At 44.9% G+C, this 20,791-nt stretch overlaps 1 protein-coding gene across 7 annotated transcripts in view; it reads right to left on the bottom strand.

Annotated features, from left to right (window-relative positions):
- Positions 1-20,791, bottom strand: part of LOC111866774 (matrix metalloproteinase-2) — a 75,278-nt gene that overhangs the window by 15,544 nt on the left and 38,943 nt on the right. For all 7 annotated transcript variants that reach the window (XM_023856018.1, XM_023856020.1, XM_033752402.1 and 4 more), the window contains exons 2-5: positions 14,173-14,302; positions 10,605-10,712; positions 2,695-3,000; positions 953-1,267 (exon numbers count right to left, since the gene is read on the bottom strand). In XM_023856018.1, the coding sequence (XP_023711786.1) occupies positions 953-1,267; positions 2,695-3,000; positions 10,605-10,712; positions 14,173-14,302 (859 nt within the window). The remainder of the gene's footprint in view (positions 1-952; positions 1,268-2,694; positions 3,001-10,604; positions 10,713-14,172; positions 14,303-20,791) is intronic.

The raw sequence follows: 20,791 nt of genomic DNA, 5'->3' as shown, positions 1-20,791 counted from the left end.
GTGTGATTGTGCGTGCATGAGTGTGTGCGCGTGCATGAGTACGTTAGTACGTGATTGTGCGTGCATGATAACGTGAGTGTGTGATTGTGCGTGCATGAGTGTGTGCGCGTGCATGAGTACGTTAGTACGTGATTGTGCTTGCATGAGTACGTTAGTACATGATTTTGCGTGCATGAGAACGTTAGTACGTGAGAATGTGAGGGTGCGTAAACATGTCACGAAGCTCTATATTGAGGCTTTACAGCGCTCAGCTTGATATCAACGCCGATAGGATATCTCCACAGCCTTTATAGCATTGCCTTCCTGGTCATGCTGTGTAGTCTAATGGGGGGTCTAAGGACGTTTCAAGGGAACGTACAGCCTCCATCATCAGGTTCGATAACTGATCCACTAAGACAACAAGCAAGAGGATGACCTTGATTTGCTTGCTGTTTGTTTCTTGCTAGCTGCTTTACCGGCTTACTCTTGGGTACTGATGATGTAGGAAGTACATTCCTCCGAAACAAGACTACACTGCGTCACATCACAGGCGACAGTACTGTTCATAGTTACCACGGTGAGAATGACCGTGCCATAGCTTAGGCGGTTAGTCGCCGGTTTCCCACCGATGCGGCCCGGGTTCGAGCCCAGGTCAGGTTATGTGGGATTTATGGTGGATAAAGTGGTACTGGGGCAGGTTTTCTCAGAGTACTTCTGTTTCTCCTGCCAATTCTAATTCCACCAACTGCTCCACACCCATTATCATCTACCATCCGGGGTAGACGTACCAACGGTTTCCGTCTGATCCCCATCCCAAGAACTTCAAATAGAAAGTGTTTCCATACATTTGCGAAAGAAACGGACACAAAATACTGATAGGCCATATTTTAAATTTTGCACACCCCAAAATGCACAGGTAAGACACACTGTCTGTACACGACACTGTATATGCCCAACTGAAATTATTCCCTACCCTTGAAGGCATACGTCACTCCTTCAGCCGAGTTGAAGAGTGTGTCCACTGAAGCGTCGTTGCATAGTTCGGCGTCTTCGCCAGAGGCCACGGGCGCCTCGGTCGTAGTTGTGGTCTTGTCACCGTTTGACATCGGCGTCTTGTGTGTCTTCTTTCCGTACAGCGCCTGGATGCCCTGGATGTCGTCGATGTCGAGCTGAAAGTGCGGTTCATATCCGCGGTAAAACGGGGCCATGAGCGCGGTCTTCACGTCCGAATGGGAGAGCCCGAGAGAATGGCCGAACTCGTGGGCGGCCACTTGGAACAGGTTCGTGCCTGAAAAAAAACACCTTCAGCTTAAACGGTGCAACATGAAGTCCAGACCCTTCCAGTTCATCTTTTGCTCTTATTTTATCCTCTGGAAAGTTTTATGTGACGTCTTCGGAAATGACAGTTTATCGCAAGGTTCAAAATTCAGATTTAAACTTTCGCGAAAAAATATTCTGAAAGCTGAGAAACTAAGCTGTGCCTGTAACAGGCCGTGAAGGGCCATAGGGTTAGTGAGACTTCGAGGCTTCTAGACTTCTAGACAATCGGCTCACAGCTGGCGGTGAGGTTTCAGCCTTACACGCCGGCCGCTCTTTACCCGCAGGAAAATTATGATACTCATTTCTGTCAGGGGCTGAGTCGACCTCAGAGTCATAGTGTGGCTGGAAGATTTAGGTTAATTGAAAATTCCAGTGATTTCATCAGGAATCGAACCCGCGACCTTCCGGCTTGTAGCATAATGTTTCAATCAATTACGCTACCGCGTGCTTCTGTTTTCCCGGTACTTAATTAATTAATCACTAAGCCCTGAAGACGTATGGGGGAGTGGAGATATACGCATTCTTAACCTCGGCACTAGGTCTGTGATCAGCGTCAAGCACGTGGCGCGTTAGTCCCAGGACAACAGACCTCCGTACCCAATGGATAAGAGGCAGAGGGGCCCCAGACTCCGTCTGTACTCAGTGGAGAGAAAATCTCTTGCCCCCTGTCGCGAATATACGTATTCCCGACACCTCGGCCGTCCAGGACGTAGCCAGTCGCTATACCGACTGAACAATTCGGCTCTCAAACACGGACCTGGAGGGGGGTGGGGCGCTTCAAAAATAGAAACATTTTCAGACACTTCCCAGTTTCATCTCATCTCACGTTAACGTCTTGAATAACGCGAATATGTCACAGTATGAATGCAATGCCAGTCGCTGTCACTACTAAATGTTAATCACCGATTCTGAAAGGTTTCGAAGTTTCATGTGCTTCCATTTTGAGGCAAAAAGCGGGACCTAACATGAATGCATTCGCGTGACATCACACGAGAATCAACAGCCGCTGTATGACCCCGTGTACGTCACGCCTTACGGAAGCAAGGTCATGTCTATGTTTGAAAACACAATGATACAGCCAGGATAGCTCAGTCGGTATAACGACTGTCCACGGGTTGGATTAGCTGATGGATCGGGGCAAGATATTTTTTCTCTTCTCCGCCTGCTTTGGGTCCCGACTTATCCAATATGTGACGGGATCTCTTTCCTTGGGGATAACGCGGCCTTGGCGTGAAGGTATTCACTCACATCCAGCATGTAGCCCCCCCCCCCAAGTCTGCAAGGCGGGGTGCTTAATTTATTCAGCATAGGGACAGGTCTAACTGTCTAATTATGACTTAATGGTGTACCTATTCAACCTGGTTCCTACACTGGATGGAGTCCACACGTACGTACCTCTGTAACTATCGATGGACCAGTTCTCTGCGTCGTCGAAATGCGCGTCTCCACCGTATACGGGGAAGTACGCATGCGCCAAGGTGCCCCCGGGTCCATCAAAAGGATCGCCATCTCCATGCTCACCCTTCTCGAAGCGAATCTCAATATGAACTTGTCCCTTTGTTTTCCTCTTGAAGACCAAGTCTGTCTGGTCCGCCCAAACTTGGAACGCCTTAGCCAACTCTACGTCCACTTTCTCATGGTTCAGATTCCGCGGGTACTTGGAGATCTTGTACGATAGCTCCTTCACTCTCCACCGACTGCCTGTATCAACAAAACCCACAAACATTCATTGCATTCCTTTACTGTCGCCATTGTGACGAGTCCTCTACAGGCCTGTAGTAATGGTCCGCTGTTAACTAAGTGACGGACACTAACTCCATGGAGCTGAGCCCCTCTTGAGAAGCCGCCAGTTGTGCAGCCACTTAAGAACTTCCCAGCATTTTTTGGAACTTGAAGGTTCATTACCGTGTTCACAAGAGCCCTCCACTTGTCTCTATCATGAACCAGATCAAACCAATCCATATAATCCCAAACTGTCGCTTTAAGATCCATTTTAATATCATCCACACACCTATATCTTGATCTTCCTAGTGGTCTCTTTCCTTCTGGCTTTCCCACCAGTAGTATCCTATATGCATTCTTCTTCCCCCCAATTCGTGTTACATGCCCTGCCAATCTCATCCTCCTTGACTTGATGATTCTAATTATACTTGGCGATGAGTACAAGTTATGGTGCTCCTCATTATATACTCGTAAACTGGACACTGTCCAACATAATTCTATAATTAATGATTATTAAGATTGTGTGGGATGTGACACCGTGTAGTTTTGTGGACTGATGTTGACGTTTCGAAGGAATATATGGCCTCAATTTTCAGGGTTGAAGTATGTAGGTTCAAAAATAGGTTTGGGTACACAGGCAAGTTACAAGGAACGTGGTCATGTGACCAAAGAGAAGGGGTAAATAAAGCAGCTCTTTCCCGGCCAGCGGGAAGAAACGGAAAACATGTGGCCTTTTTAAGCTGCGCACTGGTTTCCTGGTCACATGCTGGAATGGGATAGCGTGACACACGGACCGTCATATATTGTTTTCTTGTTTGTAAGTGTATATGGCGCTGAATGGAAAATAACAAGGAAACTCTGGATTCAGAATAGCGAAACATAAATGTAAAGTAATAATATGGCATGCGGACCCATCGCTAGGCAAAAACCGCGAAATGAGCAACTATACAACATCCGTTGCTAAGTAATGGCTCCGCAAACAAGCATGTTTCCATGACAACAAATACACTGCAACAGAGGAACGGTTTTTCCTACGCGGTACGTACCGAGATGTTATAAGCCGGGCCAGTTATCTGGTCAGTTAGACACTTTACAAAAGGCCATGCATATTCATAAGTCAGAGAGGATGTTACATAAGGACTATGACGGCAAGGGTTCAGTTGAAAAAAAAAACTCTCATCGTGATCCTCAAGGGGCTTAGTCAGTGAGTCAGAGAACCGCTTCGGTCAAGGTAGCCGAGCGGTCTAAGGCATGCACTGTCTTCGCTCGCTCGGAAACTGGGATCATGGGTTCGAATCCCATTCAGAGCATGGATGTTCAATGTTTGTGTGTGTGAGTTTTTTTGGCCGCGCCATAGCTCAAGCGGTTAGTCGCTGGCTTCCCACCGCGGCGGCCCGGGTTCGATCCCTGCTCTGGTCAAGTGGGATTTGTGATGGACAAAGTGGCGCTGGGGCGGGTTTTCTCCGAGTACTTCGGTTTCCCCTGCCAATCAGTGGCAGCTGTGCCGAGTGGACCCAACTGGACTCCACCCCCCACTATGCCGATTAAATGAAAATTAGAGAACCACTGAGGTTCAGTCGTTGCGAACTGTTGCTGATAGAAGCTGGTAGCTGAGACTGGGGGCCGCTTGTGAACCCAGAGGAAGGGGAACGTCCGCCGTTGAAAGCCACTACCAAGCAACGGCTAGCGAAGACTGTAACAGACTGAGAAGACCTAGTGTGTCCTATAGTGATTCGTGAAGTATGAATTAGCGACAGAGGTTTGGTTATTTATAGTTAGGATCTGTAACAGTTCAATAAATCCAATTACCAGCCCAAACAAGTGCTCATCTAGAGAGAATGCAGAGGCAAGATGCGAACCGCCCTGACATGCTCCTACAGCGCTCAGAGAAACAGAAGAAAGCTGAGTCGATGCACGCGCTAGTGTTCGAACTGGCGGTATGTTACATGAGACATCGCGTCATTTGATATCATAAGGTTTGCTCGAAATGACCGAAGTTGTACCATATGAAGGAGAAGAGCGTTATGGCGCATACATTTCTTATATGCGAGATTATGAAAGGCGAAACGTGAAAGTGGTCGAAATGCTCTCCACGTCTGCGTAAGTTACACGACGAAACGTGGTCCGGAAATGCCAGCTGAGTGTGGGCTTTTGCATGAGAGTTGCATTATTCCATGGGTAATGACCCCCCCCTAAATCTCTGACGTGAAGGTCACATAACTAGCACGCCTTTGGCATGCCTTGTCACAATTCTGACAGCTGCTTGAACATTAACGACACCCTGCGCTTAGCCCACAGATTGCATTTCTTGTTTCCATAGAATTCGTACAAGAAACAGCAGTCGCTAGGGACGTCATTTGTGAGCCGGGGTAGCGCAGACGGTATAGCGGCTGCCTACGGGTCTGGACGACCGAGCGGTCGGAGTTTGAGTCCCGGTATGGTCTGAATTTTCTCTCCTCCATATCGCCCAGACCGGCTCTGGGGATCTTTCAGAACTGCTGTTGTGTAGACTGTCCCATTACGTATCAATCCTACCAATTTCAACCATGAACGGAATGCGTAACACATTTGAAGTCCTAAATATCATATAAGCCGGTCACGGTGGCCGAGCGGTCTAAGGCATGAACTATCTTCGCTCGCTCGAACGCTGGGATCGAATCCCACTCGAGGCATGGCGTTTATTCTACGTTTTTGTTGTCCTGTGTTTAGGTAGGGGCCTTGCGAAGTGCTGATCCCCCGTCCAAGGAGCCCTACCTACGGTGTCAGGGCCCAACAGTGCACTGTAGAATCATTAATGAATGAGTATATGAAATATGAGATATCACGAACATTTTTTCAGCGCTTATTGAGCCGTTACTTGCGGACAGACAGACGTGGCTAATAGGCATACTTTTTTTTTTGTAACCATTCGTTCCGAACGACGAATTTCTTTCTCATTCCCGACGTTCGAGGTGTCTTATTGTTGCAGCGTCTTAAAGAGTTCGGTTGCTCCGAACGATCTTCCGGTCTATTCAGGTGTTTCGTTTCCATGGCAACTGCTCGACCCCCCGGAAGCAGAGAAAAAAGAATTTTCAAGGGCTGACTGTTACGTGAGCACTAATTGGCCTTGTGGCGTCAGCAATCACGTGACAGATGAGCTGTCAAGCTGCACAGGTATTTTCAGTTGTAAGGAAACCAAAGCTTACTGGGTTTGTCTGTCGAGCGATATCCTGATAACATGAACACATCTCACGAGAGTTGGATGTGCTCCCGTCTCCAGGTGGGGCCACCTACTCTGTTAGGTCCATCCTCATCAGCAGTGCTTGGTTCGAATCTTGATCTGGACACTGACCGTCCTCATGAAAGTACTTTAGTAGCTTCCTTCAGTCCATCGTGGCAAATACCGCTTCCTGAGTCAACCTTTCATTCTATGCTACGTAGTTAAGTTACTGAGACAACTGCAGTTTGACTCGGTCATGTAGCAACGGTTAAGTTTTCCATTCAATAACAGACAGATGTAGAGGTTAAACCTTCTGTGCGCTTGCGCTTAAGGAACGACTTTAACCAGCTCTAGTGCCCTAAAGGTAACGCCGACTGTTCTTTGGAGGAAGTCCAAGAAACCCACAGTAATTCAACGTCTGCTTTCCATAGACACTGCAAGTAGATTAGCGAGTGAAAGGTTAACACCATATCACATAGCTTGAGTCGTGTGCCCAGCGCCGCCTCAGGGCAATGGAAGCCCCGGGCCAAAATACTGAACCTGGACATCATCCCTCTTCACTTTAAAAGAAATACAAGACGCAGTGCCTTCATGGAGTAGTGCTTGATTAGTTAAGCACAGGGACAGCTTCGCCTTTACCATCGACTCTATCTGGTCTCGATACTGGCAATGTTGCCAAACAGACACACTCATTCCCGTCTTTAATGCATCTTTGTTTACAGTTTCTCCTTATTTTCAAATTATATTAAAATTAAAATTAAACTGCTACAAGTTTCGGCCATACTTGGCCATGCTCACGAAACTATCCACTTGAAGATACTGCGCTGCGTCAGTTCTTAGGCTCGTTCACTCATTAAAATCTATTTGCTCTTTATCTTCACTTGCGCTACCTTCTTCTTTCGGCGTCCGTGTTTTCTATGTTGTTTTCTTTAGCCCGATGCATGTCTGTATAGTGTTGTCACTGTTGTTACTATCTTGTGTCCCATTAGTATGTATGTTCCCACTAGTCTAGTGTATGTCAATTTATTGTTTTACAGTTACCTTACGTTTGCAAAATATGTGACGTGTATATCAATTGCTAGGCAACGACTCCGTAAACACATTCCCGCGCAAGAAAACTCGCTAAACAGCAGTACGTCTATTACTGGGCAACGGATGAGTGAACACACCTCCTTAACAATACAGGCTGTGTTTTCTGCTTGTCTAGTGCAAAGTGGTTATAAGAAAGTGTTCAGCAGAACAAAGTAGCAGTCAAATACGAGTAGAGTAAGTAGTCGAGAAGTGAAGAGCCAAGTTTCGAGAGGGCAGGCTGCCGGGATATGAACTGGGAACAGAGGAACTGAACTGAGTTGGCTGTTGCAGAATAATGGAAAGAAAGGAATTAGGCAGTAAAAAACGACTTCATGTGTGATTTGAAGTGACAGCGAGACTGTGATAAATCCGTTGCCAGGATACGGCTAATGAAGACTGAGAATCCTAGTGCGTGCGGAACAGTGAGCTTGAAAGTGCGTAAATCAGCGATAGCGCTATATTCCCTGTAGTCCCGAAAGTGTGATTGTGTTAGGTGCAATAATCTAATCATCTAATTCACAACCCCGTCTATGTCACTAATACACGTGCTAATATCTGTATTAACAAGAGCAAAAAGAAGAACATATTAAAATATAACCTCAAAATTACTTCTCAGAACACAGCACTTATTTGTATACACTCATACCATACGTAGGAAAAAATCGCCCCCCCCCAAAAAAAAGAACCTTTACATTGTCCATATTGGTTGTCAGCAGGACGCATCCAGTTTGCTGAGATGAAGCTGTGTACAAATCATAACAGGGCTCCTGTTGCGCGCACCGTTATTTCCCTGAAGATACCAGCTATGTAATTTCATTTAAGGAGGCACTCACAGTAAATTACTGGAATTTAACCAAAATCAGCGTAACCATTTCTAAAACATCTCTATTTTGCTTTCACACTTATCTAAAGGGTCCTCTGTTTTTGGAGCTGAAATGTTCATATTCACGTAGCACCGACCTGAGGAGAAGCTCTTGAATGCTGAATATGAGGGAGTTCGGTGCAACCATCAGGGCGCTAGTGAAGGGGTGCCAAAAGCACATGAATCCTTCGAAATATCGACATCTCTTCTTACCATGAAAATACTTTCACATATATAATACGTACAAGAGAAAGTAAAAGGGAAGAACTAATCTCACGGACCGCATAGAAACCGCCGCCCCCAACAATTTTCCTTGCCGCAGGAACATTTTTACCGACGATAAGAGGATACACAGTCACATGTATCCAATAATTATTATAATGCTGCGTGTCTTTGTTGCCGCGGGAACGTGTTTGCCGAGCCGTTGCATAGCAATGATGGGAAGAATACACAAACAGACGGACTGACGGGAAGGTTTCCTGAAATACGCCGTTGAGATTGACTCAGATGTCATGATATACCACATAAAGATTGGTTCAGGAATTCGTAAGTTAATAAGGGGAGATTCATAGACAGACAGAAAGCATGGAGAGGGCGTAAGCCTACTTTCATTTTTTTTTCAAAATAAGGAAAGTAGGCTAAAAAAAGTGGTTTCAGATGCACCTCTAATTTCTTATTCTGAACTTCTAAAAAAATAGACGACAGAATGTTTGACTTATGTGAAGAGGAGTTATTTGTTTTGTTCGCTGTGAGTGTTGCCTGAATTGTGATACACCTTGTATTCAATCGGACCTTGTGTATTGTAACCAGAGGTTTGCCAAGGTTTCCGAGGTCATCATCACTCTTGTCATTGCCAATAATCACGTCCCACGATTATCATTATCATGACCATCATCATCACTCTGGGTGATCGTGACGAGAAAGGATTTTCCTTTTGTTTTCTTCTTTTTTTACGGTTTAGAATGTGGCTAGCTGACGGTACACGCAAGAGTTGATCTACAGGAACCACGGCCCATTGCTAATCACAGCAGCAGAGCAGGTTGCTTCCGGGAGCTCGGTCAGGACGAAGCGGAAACCACTGGTTGATTGTTACCGGCCTGTGTGTGCGGTTGACGTCACAAGGCCACACAGAGTACGGTATGTATACGATCCGTGGAACAGCTGCCATTTCGTTCTCAAAGCGATTTCTCAGAGCAATGACAAACATTTCTGGTATACAACAGAAGTCGAAAGATTTATTCTGGGGTTTCTTTCCCGGATGGAGATTTTATATTTGTCTTGCAGCCACATATACGAGTACGAGTATATAACAACCAAATATCTGTCCGTCGGCCCTATCCTCTTTCTCCCAAAAGGTTAGCCAGAGAAAAAAACGATAAGTCAAGAGATGATCCTCTTGGAGACATACCCAGGAAATCTGTTAGTTTAGCTGTCGTCTAAGTCACACTTCTTCCTCATTCTTTTCTTCATAACAAAATAACTGGTTCCGTGACAACAGTCGGTACGTAACCTTCGTGTACTTTATAGTAACCATGGAAATGAAACGTATTTACGCTAGGTTATATCAGCTGCTGTGATGGACAAACTGACATCAATGGAGTTAGTGATGGAAAAATTGGCATGAATCAGGTTTGTGATGAACAAATTGGCACAGCATTGGATTTTTGATAAGACAAATGTATATGAATGTTGTTTTGCTACGAGCTCAGTAAACCTAACAGATTTCGTGACATATCTCCTCTGTAGTATGTGACTAAATTTCAATATTGTGGCATATTTGCTCAAAGCAAGAACTGTGGAACCAGAGAAACAGCCATTCCTAGCGAACGGCTCTAGCGTTCGTTTCTAGACAATGGCCGCGAAACAGACATCGGAACGACGTCCGTTGCTAGGCAGCAGATTCTTAATAAGGACAAACGGTCGCTGCTAGGAATCGGCTCGGTAAACAAGTTCCAGCGGCAACGGATACTCATAAGAGAATGAACGGCGCTCCCTGTGCCGGCCGTCAGTTCTGTGCAGGAGTCTGAAGAAAAGAGTCAGTTGAAAATCAGGCTGTGAAAACAAGACTTTATGTATGCCGGGTGTAGGGTGATATCTGATGTGCGTAAATCAGTGAGACAGCTGTAATTACATGTACTTATGAGTCGTGTGTATAAGTGGTCAACAAATCCAATAACCAATTGAAATCCCTGTCCGCAGTCACACAAACACGTGACGATATGAAACCGTCAATGGAGACCTAATTGCAGAACATCTAATTTCGTGGTGAACTTAAAGTGGCAAACCACTGCAAAAGGTGTGTTAAACAATTTGCCCTTCGTTAATCATTATACCCATCTACCGCCACCTTCGACCAGACACTGCATTGGTGAGAATTCGACAGTGGATTAAGGAAATGGAATTTCGAGAACGTGGGAGAAATATTACACTGAGTTTGTCCAACTACTGTACCTTGTAGTGCGTATCTCTTACTGCGGGAGTCAGTGGCATATCCTACTTTATCCCTCACTCCACATCGGGGCAGGCTCATGGTCTCCGCTGTCTCTCGGTCCAGTTCACCTGCAACAGAATCAGAACACCCTGTATCAGTAAAAATGTTTCAATTTGCTTTATGATTTGACAGATTATGAACTGAAACTTGATCAGAGATGTATCGAAATTCTCATCCCTTATCATTCCATGCTAACACAATATTAGTGTCAAGATAACGAGCCCTATCTCTTTAAAAGAGACTACTTAAGATTTTGGTTATCACAAGATTGGATGAATTTTCTCGCGAGTGAAAAGAGTAATCCTGACTAAAGCTGCTTCCTAGTGAAGTAACCGAAAGTTTTGAGCTGCTTATTATTATTTCGGTCAGAAATTTTAATCTTAACCTGAAGACCATAAGACCAGCAATTCTATTCTAGGCCCTCCATGACTATCTTCTGTTAGTGCAGGAAGAGGGTTTGTACTTTAAAATTGGCCACAACTGTTATATATCTCTGTTCATAATCGTTCTACAATTTCTCGTTCGGCAAAATACAGTCTCTTCGTTGACAAAAAGTCGTTAAATAACCAACGCTGTGATAACAGAACACGAACAATACTAGTAATCCTCGAGATCCATCTTAATGTCACCTTTCCTTCTACTTCTCGGTCTACACGTGGACGTTTTCCAACATGTTTTCCTCCAATGTATGGTATCTTTGTCTTCCACATCCACTCCACATTCCGAATCAACTGTAGACTCCGTCACTGCTTACGTCATCCTTCCTTTAAAATATGAGATTACGTTTTCAACCCATGCAAAAAGAGTGCAATATTATTTTTTACCGTTGGTGAAGCAATAATCAAATGAAATCAATGGCGTAAGTTTGAAGCTTCTTGACGGCATGAGACATTGTTCAAAATTTTATTTCGGATTTAAAATCCTCACAGCGGTGACTATGAAATGTAAGGTTTTCTGGGATGTGACGCCGTGTAGTTCGGAGACAGCCCAACATTTCGGAAGGACACATCCCTTCTGGGTTTTAACGCCATATTGTTTGTACATTGTCAGAAGTTTAGAAAGAAAATATCGCCTCTATGTTTCTCTGTAATGTCGGGCTATCTCAGAAATACTAGTACACCGCGTTACTGCCCAGAAGATGAGTTGTCCTCCCGAAACGTCGGGCTGTCTCTGAAATACACGACGTTATGACCAGGAGATCGTACTTTATTTTGGACTTTGTCTACAGTACGAATTTGTTAACACCACTATGAATGCTTTGGAGTCGTCGGGCTGTGAAACTTCTATTAGAATTTCGAAACAAATATCTAACCATACAGATCGACTACTTTAATCCTTTTAATGCTGATTTTCTCCTAAATGTTATATAAAAATTCAGTTCCTATCTCACAGGAAACACAATACGTCCCCGCTATAAAGACCAACCGGATAATGCTGTGCAGGGAAACTATTCTTTTTTTTCTCTGAGAGAAACATGAACACACACTGTGAGCAGAATTCAGTGTTTTAGTGTGTTAAAACGGATGGTATATATCATGACGTAGGCTTTAAAGGGTTAATTTTACTGTATTATTCAATTTTCTTTTCATGATGTTCTCAATCTCCAGGCCATGCAGAGAGACGCAGTTTCCCATTTTGTAAACTATCCGGATTGTTGGCAACACTGACAAAGTACTGGGTTGGCACTCACATCACGTCCAAAATGATGAGCCACTCCCACTACTGTTTATGGACTTCACCTTGCTAGTGGACAGACAACCATGTTCTATTACAGTGTGACCCACAGATCTGTACCCAAATTTGTATCTCGAAGTAAATTCAAAGTTGTTGCAAACAGCAGAAGGCGATGACTGCCCATACCGCATCAGTACAGAGCTGTACTCAGGTAGTGCGGTTGGAGCAAACCAGCTCCGTCTCCAACACACACAGCGTACAGCTCCGCTCAAAAGAAATTGGGTGAACCCTGGAGCCGGTCTGGACACCGTGAGAAAATTTCTTTCCCTTGCCGGGAATCGAACCCCGCTTTCTCTATCGTCCAGCCCCTAGCCTAGTCACTATACGGACTGAGCTATTATACCTCCAATAGTATTGTTACGTGTAGTGCCGGTGCTATGCAACGATCGCGAGAAGGAACATGCGCTGCTTGGTAACGACTGGTAAACACGTCAACTCTATCCGAGCTATTGCTAGACAACGGCCCATAACAATAGAGGCGGTGTTTGCTGTTGGGTCCGCCCCGATATGAAGCGAGGAAAGCAGGACGGCTGAGTGCCGTGTGGAGGCGGGGTCGAATACCTCCACCGTGACCCTGCGAGTCGTAAGAGGCGACGAAAAGGGAAGTCTCAAATCTGAGACAGTAAAATATGGTATCGAGTCCCAAGGGACTCAGGCCCTAGAAAGACTGCACTGGCAAGGGCCAGCAGCACATAAAAAAGGCAGACCCGTCGTCTCGTCAGAGGGCGCCCCACAAAAACAAGACCGTAACTGTTAAAAGTAGTAAATATCTGGTCATGAGCCCCAGGTGGGGCTCGACACCAAGACTTACTGACTGACTGACCGTCAGTCGCAATGCGACTTGGACTTGGACTTGGCTGAGTGCCGGCATACGATCGTTCAAGTGACTAGACTGCTGTTGTAGCGAAATAGGTTGGGCATAATCTGCTGTACTGAGCCTGGACTAACAGAGGCCCTGTATATATTGTACACAGAAATAGGAATTAAGATTAAATTTGTAAATATATGTAAATAATGACAGTGGACTTACTAATACGGACTATGACTGACAAATGACAGACCCGACCTCTCGTCAGAGAGGGCACCCCAAATGGACAGGACAGTAACTTTCATATAAGGAAACAAAAAATAAATAAAAAAATCTGGTCATGAGCCCCAACCGGGGCTCGACACCAAGACAGACTGACTGACTGTCAGTTGCAATGTGACTTGGACTTGGCTAAGTGAAGTGAAGTGAAGTGAAGTGAAGTAGTTGGTTGGTGAGTGTGTGTGTTAGTTGTGTCGAGCTTTGCAAGGGAGGCTGAGAAGGGATGAAAAGAGTTCAGTTGCGGGATATTCGCCGGACAGTAACAACGTGAGTGCGGGAAGCTGAAGAATCTCCACTGTTAAGAGCCGTTGCTAGTGAAAGACTGTTGAAGATACAGCATGCTGGAAAAGGCTTAGCGGGTGCTGTGGTAATATATGAATTGTGGGCATCAGCGATAACGCTGTAACTGCTTGTACTAACGAGTCGCGTATATAAGTGGTCAATAAATCCGTTCACAGATCCATACCCCGTCTATAGTCACACTTCATATACGTGACAATACGTAAAAATTTAGTTCCTACCGCCCTGAAAACACACTGCATTTCCATTAAACAACCCTTCTACTATTTCTGTTCATGGAAATTAGCGCTGTTTATTCTCAGAATCACACGGTACTCATGGATATACCGGATAAGGCGAAGATCTCTCGTGTTCCAGCAGCTGGTACATACATAGGCCACTAAACAATGAATCTCCGCTTTCATTACCTGTGATGTTGAGTCCAGCGAATGCTTGAAACTCCACAATGGCTTTCCTCATGGTATCGGCTGCTATGATAGTACCAGAGCTCGGGTTGCGAACCTGAGGATTCAAGTAGCCATACTGGGATAGGTAGATCTACAACAAAGAAAACATTCCACGTTAATATCACGATTCTTCGTTTCGTAACTTTGTATTATATACTTACTGAGGTATGTCCGTTAAAAACGCAAAACTCTTCACAAATTAAATTCAATTACAGCATTACATTTTAAACAGAAGTGTGGGATCGCAATACGCAGGGTTTTTCAGAGTCTAAAGATATCGCGTGTATGTCCGTGCGTCTCTAGAGAAAGGTGATTTCCTGCTAATTTTCATCCCTCACGCTCGTTGATCTCCTTCCGAGCTACCAAACTGGTTCACGCGGTAACGTTTCTGACTTGCATACGGGAAATACCTGCTTCGAGTGTCGGTCGAGACGCTGAATGTTCTAAGGCTATTCGTGGTCTTCCACAGCATCTCAAGAAAAATTCCGACAAAATACCTTAAAATAAGCGATGACTCTTTTCGTTCCAAATCCTTTCCAATTACTTATTTACTGATCATTCCACCATTCTACGCTCTACAGTCAGTGGTAGTAATGACGTCATAAAATAAATTCCCTTCGGAACTATACAGCGTGTCCCAGGAGGAAAGGTCAACATTCTGGGATGTCCGTTTCCGAGCTAGAGCTAATTGCTATACGCACTGTACACTGTACAGACGAGCAACACGCCATGTCCTCACATGAGTTGCAACGTACACTTTCGAAAATGTATTTTACTAGGTACTCTACCAACTTTGTGACTTGAACAATAAATAAAGGGTTCTGACGACGGTGTATAACACAGAATTGCTGGGTTTTTCGACTTTGCCCATCGTCCAGTACTCTAGAAACCAGAAGACACTTATTCAGTGGGTCCCCTAGAAAGAGCTGAGTACGTGTCTTCCCCCTTCACCTGAGAACGGATTCAGTTTCCGGAACGTTGTGTGTTCTAGCTTCTAGAATACCGGACGATGGGCAAAGTCCAAAAACCTAGTCATTCTGAATAAATGCCGGTACTAGAAGCGGTATGTATTATCGACAGTTTTGGAACTGTACAGTGAAACAGCTCCATCTCGGAAACCGCTAGGAATAGGACACATGAATATATACAGTGTCCTTCAGCTGCCCGTGCTTCTGCTGCTAATGCAGTTTATAAACCTATGGATAAGGTAGAAAAGTAAATCTCTCCCTGTAACAGGACGTGGAGGCCCATAGAGTTGTGAGACGTCGAGGCTCCCAAATTTTCTAGACAATCGGCTCACATATGGGGACGAGGTTGTCAGACTTACGCGCCGATCGCCCTTTACACCCCAGGAAGATTCCTGGTAGTCTTTTCTGTTAGAGGCTGAGTCGGCCCCCGGGGTCACAGTGCGGCAGTAAGGATTAGGTCAACTGAAAAATCCAATGACCTCATCGGGAATCGAAGCCGCGACCTTGCGGCTTGTAGCATAGTGCGTCAACCGATTATGCTACCGCTACTTTTAGAAACTTCTATTTAAATATAAGCGATATTAATTGAAATTAGATTTATTTTACGCTTTTGTCTTCTTTGTTGTTATATATTCGTGCTGCTTCAGGCTGTTCAAGAACAGCACGTAAATAAAAACAAATTAGATTTAACTGAATTAATATTTCACATGTCTACAATTCTGTTAATCCACCTACCCCGCTGTACGCTGTTTCTTGAAACAAGATTTTTGCTATGAATCTGATGAAAACAAGGTATAGCGTGTTTATGTACACGACCGCGCACACGAAGCTTGACATATAGCAGGGCTGATTTATGAACACCTAGCAACAATGGACAGTCGCAGTACAGGTGAATCTTACGCGGCGGTTACTTGCTTATCTATAAGGCCCCCCATACACACACAGTTTGGCCTTCCGATCGACCTTACAGGCAAAACTGTGACAGTTTACCCCTCCCTTTCCTCCCCATACACGCGCAGATAAAGCGGCAGGCTTCATGCCACAATCACGGTCTTCCAGCCTATAATGTTGAGTCACACACGTCACGTGCTACGGTCCTGCAGGCAGAACTGACGGACTGACGGGTTTCCCACAGGCCAACAGTCCAAACTATTGGCCGGCCGGCCGCACCACACACATCAGTTTTGCCTTTTAGTCTTCAAGTGTGCAGGCCGAACTGGAGGCCAAACTGTGTATGGATTTGGGTCCTAAGACTCGTAAATTGGAAACATGCTCAACGAACACTGAGAAGTGCGGAGAGGGGCTTGTGAACGACAGGCTCGGACAGGACTGAGTCAAAATGGTTGCGCCCGCAACTCACTGGGCATGCGCAGCAGCTTCTACCGTGCCCACAGATAGGACATTGAAATAACTCCGCAAATATGCGAAAACGCGGATAACAAAAGCTTGTCTAATGAAATCCGACCAATGTACACGTACATTGTATCACATTACTGAATTATTCAGTAATTTTATGTCGAATATTATTTAGGATTCGGGTTTTCTGGCTCTGCTTAAATGGTTTATTGGTTCAGTACTTTTTCTAAGCACGTTCCCCTTTAAATATGACTTGAGATGCGCAGTTGTTAAAGCGCCTTGTTGCATTTGTAGTTATGTCTTTGTTATCTTTACAGCAAACACCTTGCTTCATTATCTCGAAGCCAGACACGCCTTTATCTGCAACTAACAAATTCCTGCGTTACGCTGAATTATCAGTTATGAAACGAGTTTACTCATTAAACTTTAGATTACCAGAAATGAATTATTTTCTGAAAAGTCGTGGGTCTGGAACGGGGTCCACTCAGCCTCGTGCGGATGATTGAGGAGCTCCCCGAATGGAAAAGTACCGGCTCCGGTCTAGAAAACCGAGATTAACGGCCGTATAAATCCGTTGCGCTGACCACGCGACACCCTCTATCCGCAAAAGTTGGTACTAACTTCGCCTACAAGCGGCGATCGCTCGGTCGGTATAGTTCCTTTGCGGACTAAAAGCTACGGAGTTTATTTTACCATAAATTAATCAGGCTATCATATTTCGTTATGTATTTAACAACTTTTCAAATTAATTTTATTTATGAAGAATTCTGACTTGTGGGATGTCATTTCATTTATAGTCCGATATACATTACGTTCACCAGTGTTTCGGAGGAACGTATTGGTTTCTTCTTCATGATAAAATACAAATCATTTCCATCCCTCTTGCTCGTAATTTGCTTAGCACGTCTTCGACCCTGAAGACGGAAGTAATGCCTTCTTCCGAAACGTCTTAATAATCCCTTGAAGTAACAATTGGACAGGGACGTATAATCCCGTTTAGCGCCGGGAATGTGTTCCTGGAAACGGCGTTATGCATGGCCATTTTTGCACGGCATTTATGTACGTGCGTCCGTAAATCGTAATCTGTTTCAATTATGCAATAAGGAAATCTGTTTCAAGTGCAGTTAAATTATTGATTTATTTTAAAATTCCTTACAAGAAAAATGTGTAATTTATAAAGACCGGCTTCACGTGCCGTGGCTCGATTTCTAAGTAATTATCCGCTTTCTTCCTGAGGAAGACATCGACAGCTGATTACGTTGTCTGAAACCTTCCACCCTCCTCCCCAAATAATTTCTTTAATAGCAGGATCATCTCCTAAACACCGAGACCGTGACAACACTTCGTGCAGTGGCGTTGCGTCATGCGGCTGTTAATCACTTGCAAATATTGCTCCCAGGATAACGGGCGGCATGACGTTTCAGCGCGAGCCGGACTAGGCAGCACCGAGCCCCAGGGTCCCTTCACAACTATTCTGACCTCGAAACTGCATCAACACAGTTCTGGAATGGCTAGTTCTGCACTGCAAACTCTACCTGATTCTGAACTGGAGAGTATACAAAGTTCTGAAACGGAAAATGCGACTAGTTCTGAAACGAAGAACCTGTCTAGTTCTCCACTGCAGGCTCTACCCGGTTCTGAACTGGAAATTCTACCTAGCTGTGGATAGGGGAGCGTACCTAGTTCTGAATTCGACGCTCTGCCTAGTTCTAGAGTGTCTTGTCTGGTTCCCGTCTCGAACGTCCACCTAGTTCTCAACACAGTTTGGTCAGACGTCACGGGGATTTCTGACGTTTGCCAGGAAGTCGGTGTGTGTTCACAAAGCACAGCTGCTGCCATCTCGCTCGGCCGCTATCGTGAGATATCAGCAGCGGCCATCCTGCACGTCTTACTATCTGTATCTAACGTAAACAATTCAACACCCACAAGTCAGTTATTCAAATAATATTTTGAAACAATTATACGCCGTCACTCAGGGTACTTCCTCTCAGTCATCACTTGTCAGCGGTCACGTGGCTCTCAAGATGGCGCCCCTCCCCGGAATGTCCTCTTGGCACCCCCGAAATATAAAGGACGTCTGCAAAGGTCGTTCTAAGAACATTTTACTTTGTCTTCATCTATGTGATCGTCTCGTCGCTCAGTCTGGTGCCAAGTATACAGGCTGATTCTAAATTATTGTCGGGGTTTCCGTTTATACGCCGCGGAAACCCCAACAATAATTTAGAATATATATATCTCTCTCTCTCTATAAAGTAAGTAAAGGTATCCCTGTAATAGGCCGTGGAGGCTCATAGGGTTGTGAGTACAGTGAAAATATATTTACATAGTAGACATAACTCGCGTTATCATCTGCATTCTCGAAATTTTCGTCTCGATCTCATCTCGAACTGAAGTCACCATCGCGCATGCGTAGTGCATGAGGAAAACTGAATGTGTCACGTATGTACTGAAAAAGCTTTCACGGATTCCAGATTGGAATCGCGTTGGTTCTGTGCTGAACTGCTCAGCACGGTGTGCAAAATCAAATAGTAACACTTTCATGTTTCTTCAGTGCCAATCCCATGGGACGCGCGACAGACAGCCAAGTGTGCCAAGTTCGCAGTCTCTGTGCAGCGGCTCATCCACTTCAAAGGAAAGTGTAGGACGCACAAAATGACCCTTCAATTTGAAAAGAATGTGGCTCGAACTGAACAGTGGGATTTCGTAATAAGACACACAGAAATGCTAGTTCCGCTCGGGTATGGCAACAGGGGACCTTACACTTGGAATTAATCCACCCTCTAAGACAAGGTGCTTATATACCACTTCAATTAAGAGCCGGGATAGATCAGTCGGTATAGCAGCGGCAATGGGCTACGGCCACGGTTCGATTCCAGTGGGTACTGGGACCTGTTTTCTCGGGGTAAAGCGGCAGGGACGTGAACGTGACCATCTCCATCTAGTGCCGAGATCTGGTCTTTTTGCCGCTTGCTTCAATATTGTGGCATGTAGATCCGTTGCTAGGTAACGACCGCGAAATAAACAGCTATACAACGGCCGTTAATAGGCAGCGACCTGTAAAGGACAACTGAATTCATCAAAATTAAATCCCACTGTTGTAAAGGCCACCAAATTACCTAATGCAGCGGCCCCTTTCTCAAGCCACTGTTTCTAACCATCCTAACGCCTTCACTTCCACACTACTGTTGTCAGTAGGACGAGGGGGTGAAGCCTGGGAACCTTTTCTCTCCTTATAATTAACTGTGTCTGGCTTGCCCCACGACTTTCCCCTTCATCTAGTCTTCTACTATTCTTTACAGCATCTTTCTCTTTGCATTTTTTCACGCTTCATAGCCGGAAGATCGCAGGTTCGATTCCCGATGAGGTCACTGGATTTATCAATTGATCTAATCCTTCCAGCCGCACTATGACCGTAGGGTCAACTCAGCCTATAACAGAAATGAGTACCAGGAATTTTCCTGGGAGATAAAGAGCGGCCGGCGCGTAAGGCTGACCTCACCGCCATCTGTGAGCCGACTGTCTAGACCAGTGGTATTCAAACTTTTGTACGCGTACCTACAGATATAATTTCTCTTCAACTTTGTACTCCCAAAGTTGTTTGTGTACAATTGAAGTTATACACAGTCTATAATCTACATCTAAAATAAAGTAAATAAACTGCATCCAAAATAAGGTACTAAATAATAAGTTTCAAATGACAGAGAAGGAGATCAGTCTATTAAATAACAAATATATTATTGCCTATCATAGAAAAATTAATAAAGGAACAAATTATTTTAGCAAAGCAAAATTATGTGATTAAATGTTTTATCAGTTATTAACGTGGTTCTGACCTATTGATGAGATGGCTGAGCTTGTTTCTGGCACGCCAGCACCTCAATTCAGGGACGTGCCCCGTAACCCCCGTAGTCCATTAGTCCAGAGAATGTGGGAACCTCCACGGCCGGTTACAGGAAGCGCTTCAGTACTGCTGGGCCCTCACCCATTGTAATTGTACGTTTCTATGTGCTGATTCAGAGTCGCGGTATGCAAATAGCTGCTGCAAATTCAGGTTGTGAACGAGTTCTCTGCATGAGGAGCATGGCTGCATGGTGCCTTGAGATCACCACGGCAACTGTCAGCGTTAGGGCAATAATCAATAAACCATTTGCTGACGGCATCTCAGCATATTAAACCCAGTTTGATGTTTGTTTCAGGGCCGGATCTACAGTCATGGGGCCCCACCAGGGCAATCAAAATATGAAGACCCCTATCAA

This window comes from Cryptotermes secundus, unplaced genomic scaffold (assembly GCF_002891405.2).
Source record: "Cryptotermes secundus unplaced genomic scaffold, Csec_1.0 scaffold384, whole genome shotgun sequence".
NCBI classification, from domain to species: domain Eukaryota; kingdom Metazoa; phylum Arthropoda; class Insecta; order Blattodea; family Kalotermitidae; genus Cryptotermes; species Cryptotermes secundus.
The sequence above is the reverse complement of the archived record's forward strand: the minus strand, read 5'-3'. Positions and strand labels throughout refer to the sequence as shown.